The 17955-nt window shown below is 57.0% G+C and overlaps 1 protein-coding gene across 12 annotated transcripts; it reads left to right on the plus strand.

Moving 5' to 3' along the window:
- The first annotated feature begins 454 nt into the window (after positions 1 to 454).
- On the plus strand, positions 455 to 17755 carry DLL1 (delta like canonical Notch ligand 1). Of its 12 annotated transcripts, none has more exons than XM_085015132.1 (12): positions 455 to 950; positions 6199 to 6596; positions 6781 to 7077; positions 7755 to 7815; positions 8028 to 8285; positions 10154 to 10214; positions 10713 to 10843; positions 10965 to 11134; positions 11250 to 11466; positions 12809 to 13604; positions 14006 to 14123; positions 14211 to 14854. In XM_085015132.1, the coding sequence occupies exons 2-12, from the start codon at positions 6543 to 6545 to the stop codon at positions 14214 to 14216; spliced, it is 2169 nt and encodes a 722-aa protein (XP_084871258.1). In that variant the 5' UTR covers positions 455 to 950; positions 6199 to 6542; the 3' UTR covers positions 14217 to 14854. The 12 variants fall into 12 exon arrangements, with proteins under 12 accessions (XP_084871258.1, XP_084871251.1, XP_084871257.1 ...); XM_085015125.1 differs by having other exon boundaries at positions 469 to 950; positions 6196 to 6596; XM_085015131.1 differs by having other exon boundaries at positions 528 to 763; positions 6196 to 6596.
- The last annotated feature ends 200 nt before the right edge of the window (positions 17756 to 17955 follow it).

Below are 17955 nucleotides of genomic sequence, written 5' to 3' on the forward strand. Positions count from 1 at the left end.
CCCCCGCAAGTACCCACGCCCGCCCCCACCCCGCCCCCACCCCCTGCGCGGACCAACATCAGATGTTGCAGGAACCCACGCCCAGTTCAGCAGGCAACAGGTGGAAGGTTGAATAGCTTCACACGTTTTTCGGGAGGGGGGAGGGGAGAAAGAGGAAAAAAGGAGGGCGGGAGGGCAGGCTTTTGGGAGCCGATTTAAGGATTAGATCAGATGTTATTGCTGGTGAAAAATTAAACAGCCCGGTGCTCTGGGGAGTGCAGATTAATATATTTAGTGACTGTGCGCACAAAGGCCGCTCATTGTAGCCACGTCTGAATGCCTGTGAATAGGATGGAACATATGCAGCCTGTCACCGCAGGTGCCCACATCTGTTCCTCTGCGGGCAGATGCTCGCAGAAAGGAGGTGGGAGGCAGGGGAGGACGGCGCAGTCGCGCAGGGCTGCTCCGGTCCGGCGGGGACACGCGGGCGGGGCGGCGTCCGGGCGGTTCTGGCTCGGCCCGCGCTCCGCCCCGCGGGCCGGGTGATTGACGGGCGCCGGGACCCGCGACAGGTGCCCGCGACCTCCGGGTGGGGCGCGTCCTGGAACCAGGCCTCAGGAGGGCCCGCGGCGCTCTCGCCGCCCTTTCTTTCCCATCGTCATTGTCTGACGCGGTCGGGGGCTTGCGACTCCCAGGTGGAGCCGCGCCTGGGTGCAGGTGACCGGGTGACCCCCCCACACACCCACACACCTGGCCCTCCCAATCCAGCGCGCGCGCCCCTGCGGTAAGTGTCGGGCCTGCCGCCACCACCCACTCCATGCAGCCCTCTGGAGCGCCCACCGGCGCCGCCTCCCCTCCAGGCAGCCCTCCGGAGCGCCCGGTCCGGCGCGTTCAGTCGGGGGCCGCTCGGACCGGCGCGGAGCAGCTGCGCGGTCATCCGATCCGGACAAAGGCTCCCGGAGCCGCGCCAGGTAAACAGTGCTTTGTCATGGAGATGAGCGCGGACCGCCGGGCAGATGATCCCGAGGTCGGAGGAGCGGCCTCCGCGCCGCCAGCTGAGCCACGCGACCGCCTTTCTCATGCAAACCAGCGCATGCCTCCGCAACCCAGGCCCGCGCAGCGCCCCAGGGCGCGGGATTCCCGCTCCAGACCACGTGGCCCGGCTGTCCTTCCTCCCCTCGCCGCGGTTGTCTGCGCCCGGCGGGTGAAGGGAGGGCGCGGGACCGCGGGGGGAGGGGGCGGGGGCGGTACCGTCAGGCCCACCGGGTCATCCTTGGCTCGGTGCTCCGGTCCCCGCGCCCCCCTGTCCCGCGCGAACCTGCCAGCCAGGTCGTGGTCCTAGATGTTTGAGGACAGCCCTTCCTCCGAGGGAAATGTCCCAGGCAGGGCTGGGGAGGCTGAGTTGTGGGGCCTCCCTCGGTGCTGAGTAGCATTTATCCTCAGGAAGAAGAAAGCCTTGGCGCCTGAACAGAAGCCAGACCTGCCCCTCTTTCCCGCCGTAGACTGGACAAATGGACTGCTTGGGTTAGGACGTATCTCCAGCAGGGCGATAGGGACATACCTTTATCAGGTGCAAACACACCGTGTATACGTTCGGATCAGTGTGTCTTGTAAACGTTCATGTGTCTCCGGGGTTCCGTCCTTAAGAAGTAAGGAAATACCCATTCTGGCGACCGGGCACAGGTGAGGTTTTACCCATAGACATCAGTAAGAGCTTCCCACGTGCCCAGCAAGCAGGCCAGTTCCTCTGCTACTCTCCCTGCTGTTGTATCCAAACCCGTGACTGATGGAGAATCAGCAGAAGGGTGTGCTGGTGGGGCGTGTGAAACTAATACCAATTAATAAACTTGCTTTAGGTTCCCTTCATCTTCTTTTTCAAATAAGCTGGCATGTTTGATCAACACCAGATTTTCTGCCTGGAAGTTTTTCATTTTCTTGTTCTAAACAAGGACCCTAATTCTTCTAAGGAATTAGAGAACCTCTCTGTTGGGTATACAGTATTCAGTTGGTCTAAGAAAACACAAACTCCACTCAAGTCTCCAGACTTGTTTACACAGAAAACTGAACCTGGGGCTGGCTTAGAGTCTGGAGCCTATTCTAGGCATTGTTTGCTGCAATCTGCCCAGACCCTCCTCCCTCCAGTCACAACCTGCACCCCACACACATCTCCGGAATAGAACCTTTCTTTAGCCCAGGGGGGTGGAGACAGATTGGGTGACCAGAGTAATAGCTTACATTCACCTCTGAGGATGGGCGTATTTAATTTGGTAAAAGGATGGTCGTGAGGTGTTTATTTCCAAGTGGCCTAATAAAATGGTGGGTAAAATACTTAGGGTCTCCAACAAACAGAAGTCAGCTGTAGCTGTTGTGGCCATGGTTCTGATTATACAACCGAGGCTACCCGGGCCCGCTGGGGTCATTCAGGCCATAAGCTATGCATGCTTGGCAAAAATAAAACACCAACACCAGGCGGCAAATCCCTCTCTCCACTCCTATGTCTGATATATTGGGTGCCTTCTAAGCCCTAATGAGCCTCACTTTGTACAGTAAATTTGCCGAGACATCAAAAAGTATTTAAAAGAAAGTTTCCTGCTTTTTCCTAATGAGCAAGGTGAGGATTTATGGTGTGTGGGGAGGAGGGACTCTGGCTGCTATGGCCAACATGGAGGCAAGTCTATTTAACATACTCTAGCTTAAGCTCCCTCCTGCATTTGGGGGGTTCAGAGCGCTTAGTTGCAGGAGTATACAGACATGCAGTTAGGGAGTGAAAAAACGCCATTTGGTTCGGAGCAGATGGCTGGCTAGGGGGCTGATGGCGTCTAAAGGCGTGTCATCCCCCTTCAGCCTGAATCCCTAAGGGCTCCCCTTGTCTTTCCAATCAATGAAAATTAAAGTGCAAAGAAAGGATGAATAGTTGGACCTCGAGTCTCTCCTTTGTTCATCTCAGCTACTGGTGTGCAGGAGTTAAACTACAACAGACTCCTATAGAAACACTGAAGTTAAACAGTCTCCCAGCTCAGCTTTGAAAGGGAGAGGGGGAGAGGAACCAACATAGGGTGGGTGGAGAGAGAGAGGGAGAGAGAGAGAGGGAGGGAGGGAGGGAGAGAGAGAGGGAGGGAGAGAGAAGAGGAAGAATAAAGTAGAGGAAAGAAGAGCAGGAGGAGGAGGAAAGACAAGAAAAGGGCTTTCTGCTTGATTTCCCCAATACAGAATTGTGTGGCATAAATTAAGTTGGAAAAGAATGAACGCTTTGGGCAGGATTCTGATGGATTTTACGATGCCTTTCAGTTCCGCTTTGCCGCCGTAATCGAGAAATCTGTGCCATGTCAATTTAACAAATACTTGATACTGAGGGGGGTTTGTTAAAGATTTGGGGCAGGTCTTCCCGCCCCCCCCCCAAGGTTTAAGCCCTTGCGTGGAACTTTTATTTCAGTTTTCTAAAAAGGCATTCAAATAAGCCTGTTTCTCACTTCCATTTTCTAATTAAAAGGTTCCTGATATTTCATTTCTTACTGAAATCTAGTCTCAGTCTCAGAGCACAGAGGATTTAGAACTCACATTCCTTTCTTCTTTTGCCCTCTCCTGCTCCAGGAACTGCCTCACCTCTCTCCCACCCACCTCTCCCCCCCACCCCCACCTTCCTTGCAGTAGGGAGCAGAGCTCTCAGAAATGAGCTTTCAGAGGAAACATGGATATAGTGAAAAAAGGATGCTGACACTAGGTGGCAAGATTAAATTAGGATTCGATCTGGCCCGGTCCTGTGGTGATGCAGCGAGTCCTTGCAAAATCCCCACAGGGCGGCCACACTTGTACTGCCACCATCATGGGGGGTGGGGGCAGAGCAGGTTTTGAAGTCTCCATTTGTTCTGCACCAAACTGTATGGGGTTCTTGTGGGGTCCAAGTCTGCCTTTCTCACTTCAGCCTTAAACATTATACACGCATTACTTTCAATTCATTCTTTGCTCCCTCGGGAAGCAGCAGTGGAACAATTAAAATCTGTTGATCCTGAATCTTGACAGGTATTCGGGAGCCTGCTGCCTAACTAGTGGAGGGATGGCCCTAGACTTCAACTGATTTTTAGATTTGCTGTCTACTGTGGTTTTACTTGGTATTTGAGAATTTTCCTTCTTCTTGTTCATTAGACGGTACACTGTGATCTGAACATCTGCTGCAATGACAGTCACATTTTGCCAGGACAGTGCACGTTCTCACCAGTAAGGTGGCTGTAGCACTCCTATAGCGAGGCTGTTGTGGCCCGGCGCCCTGGAGCTGTGCTGCCAACAAAGTGGAGTTTACTCCAGCGCTCACACCTTTCCTCCGGATGAAGCTGCCCTAGGTGTCGGGGAGGGGGAGGTCAAGGGAGGAGCAGATATGGGTGGGAAAGAAGCCGCCCAGCACGAAGCTGGATGCCAGAGTAGGAGTCCATGGCCCACCTTAATTCTGCATCGCGGCCGCAAGCATGAGAGCAATTTAGATCCTCATTGTGTGAAACGTGTGTTCTCGGCCCTCCCAATAAACTCATTTCCCTTTAAAAAAAATGAAAACAAAAGTTCTAGTGTCTGATGGACGTGTAAAAACCTAATAAGGTGATGGTTGTGCAAAGGTTGCGGGTTGGGGGGGCAGGCTGGAGGGTCTTTAGAACATGTGCCGGACATTGTTGCAGAGGCCGCGGCGCGCGCGGAGGGGAGCTCTTTCTCTCTGCATTGTGCGGGGAGCAGGTGCGGTCTGCATTACCATACAGCTGAGCGCACAAAGAGCCACTGATTCAGCCTCGCACAATAACAGACTGCCTTAATGACAGCCACGCGAACGACACACACCAAACTCACTTTTTACCAAGCAGAGGGAGGCCGAGGGGGGAATACCCAGGAGAGAGGTCCTGGGGACCCCGGAAAGGTGGCGGCGGCCGAGAATCGAGCCCGGAAGGGTGTGTGTATTGGGGATGGAGGGGAGGCGGTAGTTTACTGCGTCAGGATCCCCCCGCAGTGGGGGACGCGCTACCCGGACCCCGCCCCCCAGCGGCTGCGGATTGGTGCGGGAACACCCCAGGCGCGAGGCAACAGGGTCCCCGGGGCGCCGCGCTCGCTTCTGCGTTCCCAGACGCGGAGTCGCGGTCCTCGTCCGGGAGACGTCTGGGTGTCAGACCTTCCCAAACTTCCCGAAACTGCCGCTGCGCTCTCGCCACCCTCTGCCCACTGCTCGGGCCCGCCCCCTCCCTCTTGTGCCCCGGTCCCCCGCCCCGGAGACTCCTCCTTAGGAAGAGGCTGCCCGGGAGAAGGGGCGGCCCACCGGGAACTGGGCCTCGGACTTCGCACCCGCCCCCCCAGGCCCCGGCCGCGGCCAGAGAGCGGGTCGGAGGCGGGCGCCGCGGCGACGGGAGAGTTCCCCAGGCCGGACGCGGCCTCACCCGCCGGGTTGCTCGCGGCGGGGCAGGGGCGCAGCGCCGCCCCCGCGCGTCCCCGGGCCTCTACGAGTCTGAGGCCGGGAGGAAGCGCCGAGGAGCCCGGGCGGCGGCACCAGCCTCGGGCGCAGAGGGGATTCTTGCGGTGAACATTTTGCAGGAATGTAAATGAGTGCGTTTCGTGGGATGGGGGGGCGGGGGCGGGGGCAGGGGAGGGCCGAGGGCGGGGAGGGTGGGGGCGGGGAGGAGGGTTGCACATTTTACAGCTCACTGACCATTTGGCGAGCCATTGAGAGGAGGGTTTGGAAAAGTGGCTCCTTTGTGACAGCTCTCGCCAGATTGGGGGGCTGCTCATTTGCATCTCATTAGCCATGCGGGCGGCCGGCTGGATATAAGGCGGCGGCGCGGGGTGAGCTCGAGCCCCTGCGCGCCCGCGGAGCCCCGGCCGGCGCCGCACCCGACGCGCAGCCTGGCGCGCAGCCTTCGCCGCGACCCGGTCCTAGACCCCGGGTGTTGACCTGGATGGCACTGGCTGGGTCCCTGGGAAAGACTCAGGTCCAGGGCGCTTCCCGGACCACGGCCGCCGAGTGAGCCAGCCGGGCCGCACCCGCGGGTGCTCGCCGGCCTCGGATTACCGCCTCGCGCGTGGGATTTCCAGAACGCAGCTCGCTAATCGGACTCGCGGGCAGCTCTGCAGCTCCTTGGGAATTGAGCTAAATATTTGGACGTTTCCTCTCCCCCTTTTCTTTTCTTTCTTTCTCTTTTCCTTTTTCTTTCTTTCTCCTTCTCTTTTTTTTTTTTTTTTCCTGCGAAGAAGCTTAAGACAAAACCTGGAAGCAGACGACCCCTACCTACTGGTGGCTTGGAAGAAAGAGGGGAAAACCGAAAGTTGCTGCTCCAGGAGCAGTCTCTTCCAGGAGCCTTTTTCTCTCGTGCATCCCCGGAGCTGCCATCGTCTCCGCTGGGCGGATCTAAGGGACCTCGGCTTCCAAAGGAGCCGGAGACGGACCCTCGAGGAGAGAAGCCCGGATTTTACCAGCCGGAGGCAAAGCGGCCGCTCTCTCCCGCCCACGCTCCTGGGGGCACCTTCCTCCCCAAGCATTCCCTGCTGACTTAAGAAGAAGGGGACGCGAAGAGAGCGAGCGCGTCCAGCGGTGCACCATGGGCCGGCGGTGCGCCCTGGCCCTCGCCGTGCTTTCGGCCCTGCTGTGCCAGGTAAGTTGCCAGGTGAAGTCCCCAGGGCCGCGCTGTCCCGCAGGCTGCCCGCGGGGTGCCCCGGAGCCCTGTGCTGTCAGGTGGGGACCCGGGGCGCAGACCCTGAGGGGCACTGGGCCGAGGGCAGGACGCGGCAGGGCGGGCTCCCGGCGCGCAGAGCCCCACGCCCTGACCTCCCCCGCAGGTCTGGAGCTCCGGGGTGTTCGAGCTGAAGCTGCAGGAGTTCGTCAACAAGAAGGGGCTGCTGGGAAACCGCAACTGCTGCCGCGGAGGCGCGGGGCCGCCGCCGTGCGCCTGCAGGACCTTCTTCCGCGTGTGCCTCAAGCACTACCAGGCCAGCGTGTCTCCCGAGCCGCCCTGCACCTACGGCAGCGCTGTCACGCCGGTGCTGGGCGTCGACTCCTTCAGCCTCCCTGACGGCGCGGGCGCCGACCCCGCCTTCAGCAACCCCATCCGCTTCCCCTTTGGCTTCACCTGGCCGGTGAGCGCCGCACCTGCGGGGGCGGGGCGGGCGGGGCCGGCGGCAGGTGGGGAAAGAGGCGACGACCTGCCCGGCTCGGAACTCCTGCGGGGGCGCGCGGGTGGGCCCGGGCGGGTGGGAGCCGCGGTCTCAGAGCCCGGGGATACCGATTCCACGCCCGGAATGACCTGCAGGCGGCGGGGCGGGTTGTGGGATGACAGCGGGGTAGAGTGGACAGAGAGGCCGAGGACCGGGGACATTTCCGTATCCGGTCTCTGTGCCTAGCTCTCAGGTTGAATGGGCCCCTTCACGTGGGAAAGTTCTAGTTCCCCAGCTCCCGGACCCGCTGGTCGTTCTGTCACCCTCTTAGCCTGACAGTTCGCAGTCCAGTCCCCTCTGCAGGGTTCCTTTGCCGGAAGAGTGCACACAACCCCCTCCAGGCCCTCCTGCTCCGCGCTGTGTTTTTACTTTCTTTCTTTGTAAAAACGCAATGTCCTATATTATCAGGCTGAAAAAAGACATCAAGAAACCCTTCTTTTAAAAGTTCTCCCATTTCCTTAAGAAAAGTGAAATCAGGCAAGACAGGTACAGAGACCCTTCCCAGGACCCTCTGCTCGCAGATGTGCAACCACCTGATTGTTCCAAATGCTTTGGTTCTTTTAAAAACGTTTCTGGTTTATCTTCCATCTCCTCCCCAGGGAACTTTCTCTCTGATCATTGAAGCTCTGCACACGGATTCTCCCGATGACCTCGCAACAGGTAAAAACAAGCCAAAAACCTCCAAAGCTGCAAACTACTTCTCCAGTTAGTATGGCTATGATTTCAGATCTCCTGAGAAACAAAGTCTACATCTCTCATTCTGCCTGTTCCTCTGGAAGGTTCAGGCGAGGGTCTTCGGCCTCCTTTCACCTCCCGCCATTCCTCAAGCCTTTAGTTCCCAGTCAGAACCAATAGGCATCCTCTCCCCACAGAAAACCCAGAGAGACTCATCAGCCGCCTGGCCACACAGAGGCACCTCACCGTGGGCGAGGAGTGGTCCCAGGACCTGCACAGCAGTGGCCGCACGGACCTCAAGTATTCCTACCGCTTCGTGTGTGACGAGCACTACTATGGGGAGGGCTGCTCTGTCTTCTGCCGCCCCCGAGACGACGCCTTTGGCCACTTCACCTGCGGGGAGAGAGGCGAGAAAGTCTGCAACCCTGGCTGGAAAGGCCAGTACTGCACTGAGCGTGAGTCCTTGCGGAAGGCCACCGCTGCCCTGGGCCTGCTCCCTGGGCCGCCGCCCCCCTCCCTTCCCCCCCGGGCGGGGGGGAGTGGGCAGTGTTTCTGAGATGCTGGGGTCCTGGGATTTCAGCCCTGAAGGGCGTTCTGGTGGGAAACCGAGGCCAGGGAACCAGAGAGCCTTGCTAGTACCTCACAGTGAGCCAGTGGTGGGTTGGGGTCCACTCAGCCGCTTGAACTTCCGCTATGGGAAGCTGCCTTTCTTCATCTGGGAGGACTCTGGAGCCAGGGCCAGGGGTCAGGAAGTCAGCCTGAGGGAAGGGAGGGAGGAAGGAAGAGGAACAGAGAGGAGGCTGTGTGTAGGCCATACTTTTACCAAAGGAGTTCTCTTTGCTGAGAGACAGCTTTTCATGGAAAAGTGCTTCATCTTCGCTCCGGCGCTGGGCCCGGCCTTTCTGCAGAGACAGTGTACTTAAAAACGTTCCATGTCACACACACACACACACACACACACACACACTCCTTATGACGTTTTTCACTCGTGGGGTCTATGGCTGAGGGTGGGTGTGTGCTGAGGCCCGGGTCTGCCAGCCCCCGTGGGGACGGGGCCCCTTGCCTGTCTTCCTGGGGGGGCTCACGGAGCTCCCTGCCTGAGGAAGAAGTACCTTTACCAAAGTGACTTAGGCCCTGCTGCCTGCAGTTCTGCATTCTCCGGGTGGGCTGGGATCTGCCCAGAATTCAGGAAGCCTGGGCAGGGGCTTGTGAGGCCCCTGAAGGTCTGGACCCTCGCTGCCTCACTGCCACCCCCACACTCCCCGGGTCGGATGGCTCCATAGTTGGGGGCAAGGGGGTGGGCCCTGGAGCTCCCCAGAAACCTTCTGCCCAGAGCAGGGAATCTTCTCTTGTGGGACAGAGCCTCTCTGGGAGCTATAGTTTCTCCACTTTTTTTTGCTTCTGCAGCAGGGAGGTCAGAGGCGCTCAGCTGAGTGTCCACAGCTCCTCTGAGCTTGCCTTGGCCTGAGCGGCTCTGTTGTCTTAAAAACTTGTGGAGCGGCTTGTTAATGAGTTTCCTGACCCTGAGAAGGGAGCCAGCTCAGGCCTGGCCCAGGCCTCCCCCACCCCCTCGGGAACCTGGCCTGCCTGCTGCCTCCCTCTTGGCTCCCCTCCCTCTCCTTCGCCCTGGGGTAGCCATAAACTTAAACTTTTTTCTTCTTATTCAAACACTGGAGTCTCCCCGCCCCCAGCTCGCGCGTGCCTTGCATTAGCTCTCTCCAGGGATAGGCGGCTGGGAGGGCGCCCGTGGCCATTGGCGGAAAGGGTGCACGTGCGTGTGTGTGTGTGTGTGTGTGCGCGCGCGCGCGTGTGTGCGCGCGTGCGTGTGTGTGTGTGTGTGTGTGTGTGTGTGTGTGTGTGTGTGAGAGAGAGAGAGAGGGGTGGGGGCACGGGGGCGAGGGGGAGGCTGGTATTGTTGCACTGGGGCAGCTGCTGGGAGAGGACAGACAATAGAGCAGCTGTCTTGCCCTGGTACTCTGCACACCAGCTGTCCACCCTTATCTACGCACACACTTTCTGGGTATTAAGAGGTGGAGCTTTGTGCATAGAATTGGGAAGTGGGGGAGGAGGAGGGGGAAGGACTTCTGACCCTCTCTTAGAAGAAAAGGGGCTGGTGGGGGTGGGGGCTTCCGTGCTCTTTTGTCCCTGAGCCCCGGTGTTAAGAAGAACGCTCCTCCTGGGCTGAGTAAAGGCCGAGGTTACCAGGCAGGATGGTCGCTACCAGGATTCCTCGTGGGGCTCGCTGATGGGCTGGCCTGGCCTGCAGCCTTGTAAGCTGGGGGGCACTCTGGTGGGCTTGACCCTGCGCCTTTTCTTCTTGCAGCCATCTGTTTGCCGGGGTGCGACGAGCAGCATGGGTTTTGTGACAAGCCAGGGGAATGCAAGTAAGTTTGTAAAAGTTGTTTTCTTCCTCCTTCTTTTTGTTGCGCTTTTACACGTAGTGTGTCTGTAAAGCATCTCTAGATGATCTTTTGAAAAGCTCAGGTAAGATGAGCTGGTTGAGGGGGGTCTGTTTGGTGTTTCTGCTTAATAGATACATGGGCACGTGTAACGTCAAGGGTTGTCGTCCACCTGAGCTCTTCAGCAGTTGTGGAACTTACAGATGGAAATTTAAAAAGAATTGGCACAGAAGGAGAAGGGTTAGTTGGTTCTCAGACTTTGCAGCCAGCTCATTCGAATCACCTAGAGATGCTGCTCTGGTAGCCAGGATTCAGACCCTCAGGGGGGGCCCCCAGGTACCGTGTGTTTCAAAGCTCCTGAGGATGGTCCAGTGTTCCGCCTAGTTGAGGACCAGCATGCTGCTGGAAGCCAGGCTCTCGTGGGAACGGTGTCCTCGTGAACCAGTAGCAGCAGCATCCACTGACTCTGTCCTCTCTTCTAAGGTGCAGAGTGGGCTGGCAGGGCCGGTACTGTGACCAGTGCATTCGGTACCCAGGCTGTCTCCACGGCACCTGCCAGCAGCCCTGGCAATGCAACTGCCAGGAAGGCTGGGGGGGCCTTTTCTGCAACCAGGGTAAGCCTCCTGTCCCCTTACAGGCCGCCTGGCACCCCTCACTCTGTCACAGGGAAGTCCTGTCTCCCAAATTTAACCCTGGGATTCCCTTCTCCTCCTCTTCCTGTCTCTGCCCTGGCAGATCTGAACTACTGCACACACCACAAGCCCTGCAAGAACGGGGCCACCTGCACCAATACGGGCCAGGGTAGCTACACTTGCTCTTGCCGGCCGGGGTACACGGGGGCCAACTGTGAGACAGAGGTGGACGAGTGCAAGGCCAGCCCCTGCAGGAATGGAGGGAGCTGCACGGTGAGTCCTGCCACTGCGGGCTCTGCTGCTGAACTGGGAGCCCTGGTTTGACGCCAACCATGTGGGTCCCTGGAGCAACATAGGAAAAGCTTTCTTCAACTTCTCCGTCCCTCAGGACCTCGAGAACAGCTTCTCCTGCACCTGCCCACCTGGCTTCTATGGCAGGATCTGCGAGCTGAGTGCTATGGCGTGTGCGGACGGCCCTTGCTTCAACGGGGGCCGGTGCTCTGACAACCCCGAGGGAGGGTACACCTGCCGCTGCCCTGGGGGCTTCTCTGGCTTTAACTGTGAGAAGAAGATGGATTCCTGCACTTCCTCACCCTGTTCCAATGGTAAGGGGGCCACCTGACCCACTTGAGACTTGGTCAGCTGGTCGACACTGACGAGGACGTGGCAGGAGCACAGGACCTTAGTTTTATGCTGAGCTCATCATTTTGTGAGCTACCTTGCATTTCAGGAGCTCTTTTGTCTGAGCAGTGAGAAACTTCCTAGCAAGTCTTTCCTGGAGTCTGGGAACACCCAGGGAGTGAGAAAGGCAGGCAGGTGTGTTCCTTCTCTGTGAGGATGCCTCAGGCAGAGAGATGCAGTGATTTCTCCTGGTGCCTCAGGTGCGGGAGACCCCAGGGATCCGCGAGTCAGCGCCAGTGCCAGCCCAGCCTCTCTGCTTTAGGAGGGAAGCGCAGCTGTATTCTGTCACCAAGTACATCTGTCTGGTGTGTGTGAGGAAGCGTGGTCTCTGTGAGTGGTGGGATACCCCAGGCAAACTCGCAGGGAGGGAAGCTGGGCCCCAGGCAGGCCAGACCATTCTGGAAGCTTCTGGAGCTTCTCTGCTAGACTTGATAATCAGTGGAGAGAAATCATTTTGCTCTGCTTTCCATGTGCTGTCCAGAAAGTGTGGTCGTCCTGTGGTCAAGCGCCTTCTCTTGTTTGTTTCCTGCCACTGAACGGATAGAGCCATGGGTGTTTCCTCTTTTTTTGGTCTTTTTGCCTTTTCTAGGGGCGCTCCCATGGCATATGGAGGTTTCCAGGCTAGGGGTCTAATCAGAGCTGTAGCTGCTGGCCTACACCACAGCCACAGCAACTCGGGACCCCAGCCACATCTGCGACCTACACCACAGCTCACGGCAACACGGGATCCTTAACCCACTGAGTGAGGCCAGGGACCGAACCCACAACCTCATGGTTCCCGGTTGTATCTGTTAACCACTGAGTCACGACGGAAACTTGGATGTTTCCTTTGAGAAAGGAAGACTAGCAGGCTTGCTCTGGGATGACGAGACCTGTCCCTCGTGCCCTCCCTCCCTTCCTTTTTTCTCTTCTCTTTTTTTCTGTTTTCTTCACTAGCTGTAAGTGGGCAAGCATGCCATGCTCTCTAAGTCTTTTTCTCCCCTCCGTAAACTGGATCCCTAGTGGGTTTGCTGTGAAGATGAACACAGTAATGCAGGCAAAGCGTTTTGCATGGTGCATGACAGGCGGTATCAGCTTGTGGTTTCCTAATTTGTGGAGTTAGACCAGACTCTCCCCCCTACCCCCGTGGGCTTGCATCTGACCTTTGTTGTCTTAAGCAATGGCTTCCTTTAGGCCCTGGCCGTCTGGTCTGCCCGTGTCTCTACTCTGGTGTGATGCAGGAGCAGAGGCAGCAGATGCTTCAGGGTGTTCTCTGCCCTGCTCCAGGTGCGCAGTGTGTGGACCTCGGCGATGCCTACCTCTGCCGCTGCCGGGCTGGCTTCTCTGGGAGGCACTGCGAGGACAACGTGGACGACTGTGCCTCCTCCCCGTGTGCCAATGGAGGCGCCTGCAGGGACGGTGTGAACGAGTACTCCTGCACCTGCCCCCCCGGGTACACGGGCAGGAACTGCAGCGCCCCCGTCAGTAGGTGTGAGCATTCGCCCTGCCACAACGGGGCCACCTGCCACGAGAGGGCCCTCCGCTACCTGTGTGAGTGTGCCCGGGGCTACGGGGGCCCCAACTGCCAGTTCCTGCTTCCTGCACCACCCCCGGGCCCCGTGGTGGTGGACCTCACCGAGAAGTACGTGGAGGGCCAGACTGGGCCGTTCCCCTGGGTGGCCGTCTGTGCGGGCGTGGTTCTCGTCCTCATGCTGCTGCTCGGCTGTGCCGCTGTGGTGGTCTGCACGCGGCTAAGGCTGCAGAAGCGCCGGCCTCCCGCCGACCCCTGCCGGGGGGAGACTGAGACCATGAACAACCTGGCCAACTGTCAGCGGGAGAAGGACATCTCTGTCAGCGTCATTGGGGCCACGCAGATCAAGAACACCAACAAGAAGGTGGACCTCCAGGCAGAGCCCGGCTCGGAGAAGAATGGCCTCAAGGCTCGAGATCCCGCCGTGGGCTATAACCTGCTGCAGGACCTCAAGGGTGCTGCTGCCACCAGGGACCCACACAGCAAGCCCGATGCCAAGTGCCAGCCCCACGGCTCTGCGGGGGAGGAGAAGGGCACCCTGACACTCAGGGGGTGCGTGCTGGGGGCTGGAGGGGATGTGCGGGGAGGCCAGCTGGGCAGGGCACCCCCACGCTCGGGGGCTGCTGAGGGCCAGGCGGGGGAGGGTGCCCCCACGCTCAGTGTGCTGGGGGTCAGCTGGGGAGAGCTCCCCCACATTCAGAGTGCTGGGGGTCACCTGGGCAGGGCGCCCCCATACTCGGGGTGTTGGGGGGTCAAGCTGGGGAGAGCTCCCCCACACTCAGTAGGTGCTGGGGGTCAGCTGGGCAGGGCACCCCCACACTCAGGGGCTGCCAGGGGCCAGGCTAGCTGGGCAGGAGACCAGCTTAGGGTGTGGCTCCAAGCTCTGGTCATCGAGCCTCCCGTTAAGAAATGTTTTCGTGTGTTGACTTGGTTCTCTTTTATTTTCCTTCTAGTGGAGAAGCACCTGAAAGAAAGAGGCCGGACTCTGTGTACGCCGCTTCAAAGGACACCAAGTACCAGTCGGTGTACGTCATATCCGAGGAGAAGGACGAGTGCGTCATCGCCACCGAGGTCAGTGCGCGTGCGCGGCGGCCCGGGCCGGGGCGAGGGTCCGCGCGGGGCTCTGTCGCGCTCACGCCGCATGTCTGTGGCCTCTAGGTGTAAAGTGGAGGTGATGTGGCACATTCCCGTTTCTCTTAGAAGAAATAAGTTCCAAGGATTATGCCCCAACGAATGCTGCTGAGAGAGGAGAGGAGCGCGCCAGGACTGCTGCTGAAGCCAGGCCCTCCTCCTGCTCGGGGGGCGCCGCGGGCGTCCGGGGGCCTGTTGCACTGCCTTTTTAGGACGTTTCCATTGCACTATGGACAGTTGCTTTTAAAAATATATATATTTAAATGAATGGACTTAATTACTGCATAAGGAGCATGCACTGCTTGAAGTGTATATTTTGGATTCTTACGAGCCAGTCTTCTTGAATTAGAATCACAAACACTGCCTTTATTGTACTTTTTGATACTAAAATGTGGTTTTTCTAGGTGGAAAAAAAAGTGTGTTATTTTTGGGACTTGTAAAAATATTTTTCATGATATCTGTAAAGCTTGAGTATTTTGTGATGTTCATTTTTTATAATTTAAATTTGTGGTAAATATGTACAAAGGCACTTCGGGGCTATGTGACTATATTTTTTGTATATAAATGTATTTATGGAATATTGTGCAAATGTTATTTGAGTTTTTTACTGTTTTGTTAATGAAGAAATTGCTTTTTAAAATATTTTTCCAAAATAAATATTATGAACAACACCAGAGGTGTACTTGCTCACCCCTCTGCGTGGACGCGGCCTGCGCTCACGCTTACCTGAGGCCCTGGGACAGAAACGGCCTCTTTTCTTCCGTTTCTAAGGCCTTTGCTTGGTTTCATTGAATGGGTTAAAAGCAACCTCCCTCGCGCCTCTGCCCCTTTGGAGAACCTCAGAGGTGACCCTCAGGAAGAGGAAAGGGGCAGACGCTCGGCTGCTGGTGGGTGGGCTTCCCGAGCAGCCGCACAGGCACCACCCCGTCTCGTGCGGTCAGTGCCCGGGGAACCTCAGAGCTGGCCTCCTTCCTTCTGAGGCTTCCTTTCATCAGCACTGGAACAAAGCCTCATCTGGGATCAGATACCCAGGAGGCACATCTATGTTGCCATGGCAAAGGCTTTGGGTCCTAGAATAATACTTACTCATCCATTTGTTTGTGGGGTTATTTCTAGCTCATTCAAAAGAGTTCGCTGCCTCCTAATTCACCCACAGTTGCTGTGGGACAGGCCACAGAAGAGGTGACAGCCTTTTCTTCTTGCGTGGTTACTGCGTGCCAGGCCTGCCTCCACTGCATGGTCTCCTTAACCGGCGGTGCCACCCCGAGGTGGTATATTGTGACCTGGTCTTCAGGCGGAGGAGGCCGAGGCCTGGGGAGGTGAAGTTACTTGCTCGGAGTTTCTAGGTGGCAACGTCAGCGTCCAAGTCTGGGCAGTCCAGCTTCAGACCGCAGTTTGATCATTATTTGTCAGAAATTCAGCTTCTTACTGAGAACAAGATGGGGATTTAACTGACCCAATCATGGTGCGATTTGGTCCCAAGGATCCATGCAGATTGTCAGCTAAGAAAGTCACTGTTGGGAAAAAGTGGTTTATTTCTGGGATCAGAGGGGAACAGTCAGAGAGACTAACCCGAACTTTCTGGGCTTAATTAATTACAGGGGAGACGTTGGCTCTTGTCCCAGTGACTGTGATGGGTTTAGCCCATTGGTTGTTCCTATACAGTCAGAAGTTCTGGAATCTTCTGTGAAGGACAGCGAGGCACCTGTGTGTTGACCAGTCCTCACGTCCGTTCAGGTGCGAATTAAGGATGGTGATGCCTGTGCAGCGTCTGGAGAACGAGACCGCACCTGGAAGCCAGCCGGCTGGAGCTTCCATATCTGGACACAGCCCGTCTGTCCCCAGCCCCCGGGTAATGACAGCTAACGCGAAGGAACTCCGGCGCCAAGATCTCGTCCCTGGAAAGAAGTCAGTGGAAGGGCCACGTGTGCCTGAGGGAGATCTAGGCTTCTAACCCTAACCATCCTGAAACCACGCCCTGCTTACTTTAAGGGGTAGCAACACATTTTAGAATAACTGAGGGGTCATCAAGTTTTTCTCAGGAGTCCACAGGATCCAGTAAAGGAGTGGCGTGACCCCGTGCCAGCTTATACGTGCCAGCCTGGAGCAATTAATGGCTCTGTCACCCCTTCAGAAGTGACCTGACTTGCGTAATAAATTAAATGGCTTATCTCTTTTCAAGAATATGAATATTCTGGGATTCTTGTGAAGCCTGTTCCATGAAAGAATCTGAAAGTGCCTAAAGATACTCTCACTGTCACCTTCCTCAGCTTTCTTGTAAAACCAGGGAATAAAGTCAGCTTTCATTGGACAAGCAGCCTGCTTATGAGCAAACCGGAGACTTCCAGGGCAGCTTTGCAATTCCCAGCCCTTGCTGCAAGCGGTTCCCTGAGTCGCTTCTGAGACTCACATTTTAATTCGACCTTTAATCAGATGGTTCCTCGGCTTTTAGGGTTTACGTCATTTGCGGCAGGAAATTCAGGTACAGGAGTCAACAGCATCCGCATAAAAACATGGGTATCCAGAGCAGCTGTGTTCACTAGGCCCAGTAATGCTGGGGTCGTGTTCTCCAAGTTGGCCGCTAGGAACCAGGAGGGAAGGCACAATGGTGCATTAAAACATGAGGCAGAGGCGGAGCCTTCAGTGGGGGTGAAGCTGGCGCGGGCCTGAGCTCCTGGGTTCCGAGGAGCACACCGAGTGTGGGTGACGCCAGCCCAGCGGACCTCAGCCCCTTCTCTCCTTCAGACCCTTTCCTGCCGTCCCAGAACATGGAAGGCGAGTCACACAGACTTCTCCTGAGACGTTTGCCTCTAACTTTTCATAGGGACATGACTTTGGACGGGCAGACGTGTTGTAAGAGTCGTGCAGAGAATGCTCATCACTACAGTGGGTGTCACTGCCGTCCCCGCGTCTGCACGGACCGTAGGCTGTCTGCAGTCAGGACGAGCGTCCCCTCTCACCCACGTCTGTGGAGACTCAGCATTATTCCTAGTCGGCGGCTCGAAACGAGTTGCTTTCCCAGGGTGGAGTGGCTCCCTTCCCTCTGGCTGCCTGCCCTGATCTGCCCTCCCCAGCCCCTGCTCTGGAATCGCCTTTTCTCAGTAAGCCCTGACTCCTTCTGGTGGAGGGTTTACTCACCGTCTTTCTCAATGTGTGTATTTGGGACCCTTGGAGCAGCCAGCAGTTACAGGGCATAAGTAGGTGACCTACGTAGGAGCTCCAAGTGGAGCCTTGGCGAGCGGGCGTGACTGACTCTCACGCACACTCTACGTGGCTGAGTAGACACCCAGCCATGCCCTCAAGGAATTGTTCTTGCCAAGAAAGTTGGACTTGAACCCGGTCAGATGTTTTGATCTATTACTGGCTTACAGGCGTCCAGGGGCTGGAGGACGCGGTCAGGACACCGCTAGGATCTACTCTGCTGAATCCAGGGCGAGGGAGAGGGAGGAGAGCTCCCAAAGATTGGAAGAGACTTAGCTAAAAACAGTTTGAAAAATTCCAGAGTCAGCTGGAGAAGTGTACCCACTGAGTGGATGTTTTAATGATATTAAAAAGTACCTGGACATTTTTTAGATGTGAGAGGTCATTACCGTTAGGTCAAACCAAAAAGAGGACTTAACTTTCAGAGAAAAATTCTGAAATGCTATGGGCGAAACAATGTTAAGCCTGGTACTTGCTTAACAACAGCAAGCTGTGGGGTGGGGGCAGCGGCAGGGGGCAGATGAGACAAGAGGGCCACCAGCGGACAGTCGCTGGGGCTGGTGCTGGAGAG

Source organism: Sus scrofa, chromosome 1 (genome assembly GCF_054392235.1).
Source record: "Sus scrofa isolate SSC_HxYL_T2T_F1_AM1 chromosome 1, Sscrofa_HxYL_maternal_Yorkshire_Landrace_v2.0, whole genome shotgun sequence".
Classification (NCBI taxonomy): Eukaryota; Metazoa; Chordata; class Mammalia; order Artiodactyla; family Suidae; genus Sus; species Sus scrofa.

Coding starts and splice junctions, on each gene's coding strand:
- DLL1 (XM_003353151.5), top strand. CDS start 6,543: ATGGGCCGGCGGTGCGCCCTGGCCCTCGCCGTGCTTTCGGCCCTGCTG. Junction 10,215..10,712: donor GACAAGCCAGGGGAATGCAA/GTAAGTTTGTAA, acceptor CTCTCTTCTAAG/GTGCAGAGTGGGCTGGCAGG. Junction 11,135..11,249: donor GGAATGGAGGGAGCTGCACG/GTGAGTCCTGCC, acceptor TCCGTCCCTCAG/GACCTCGAGAACAGCTTCTC.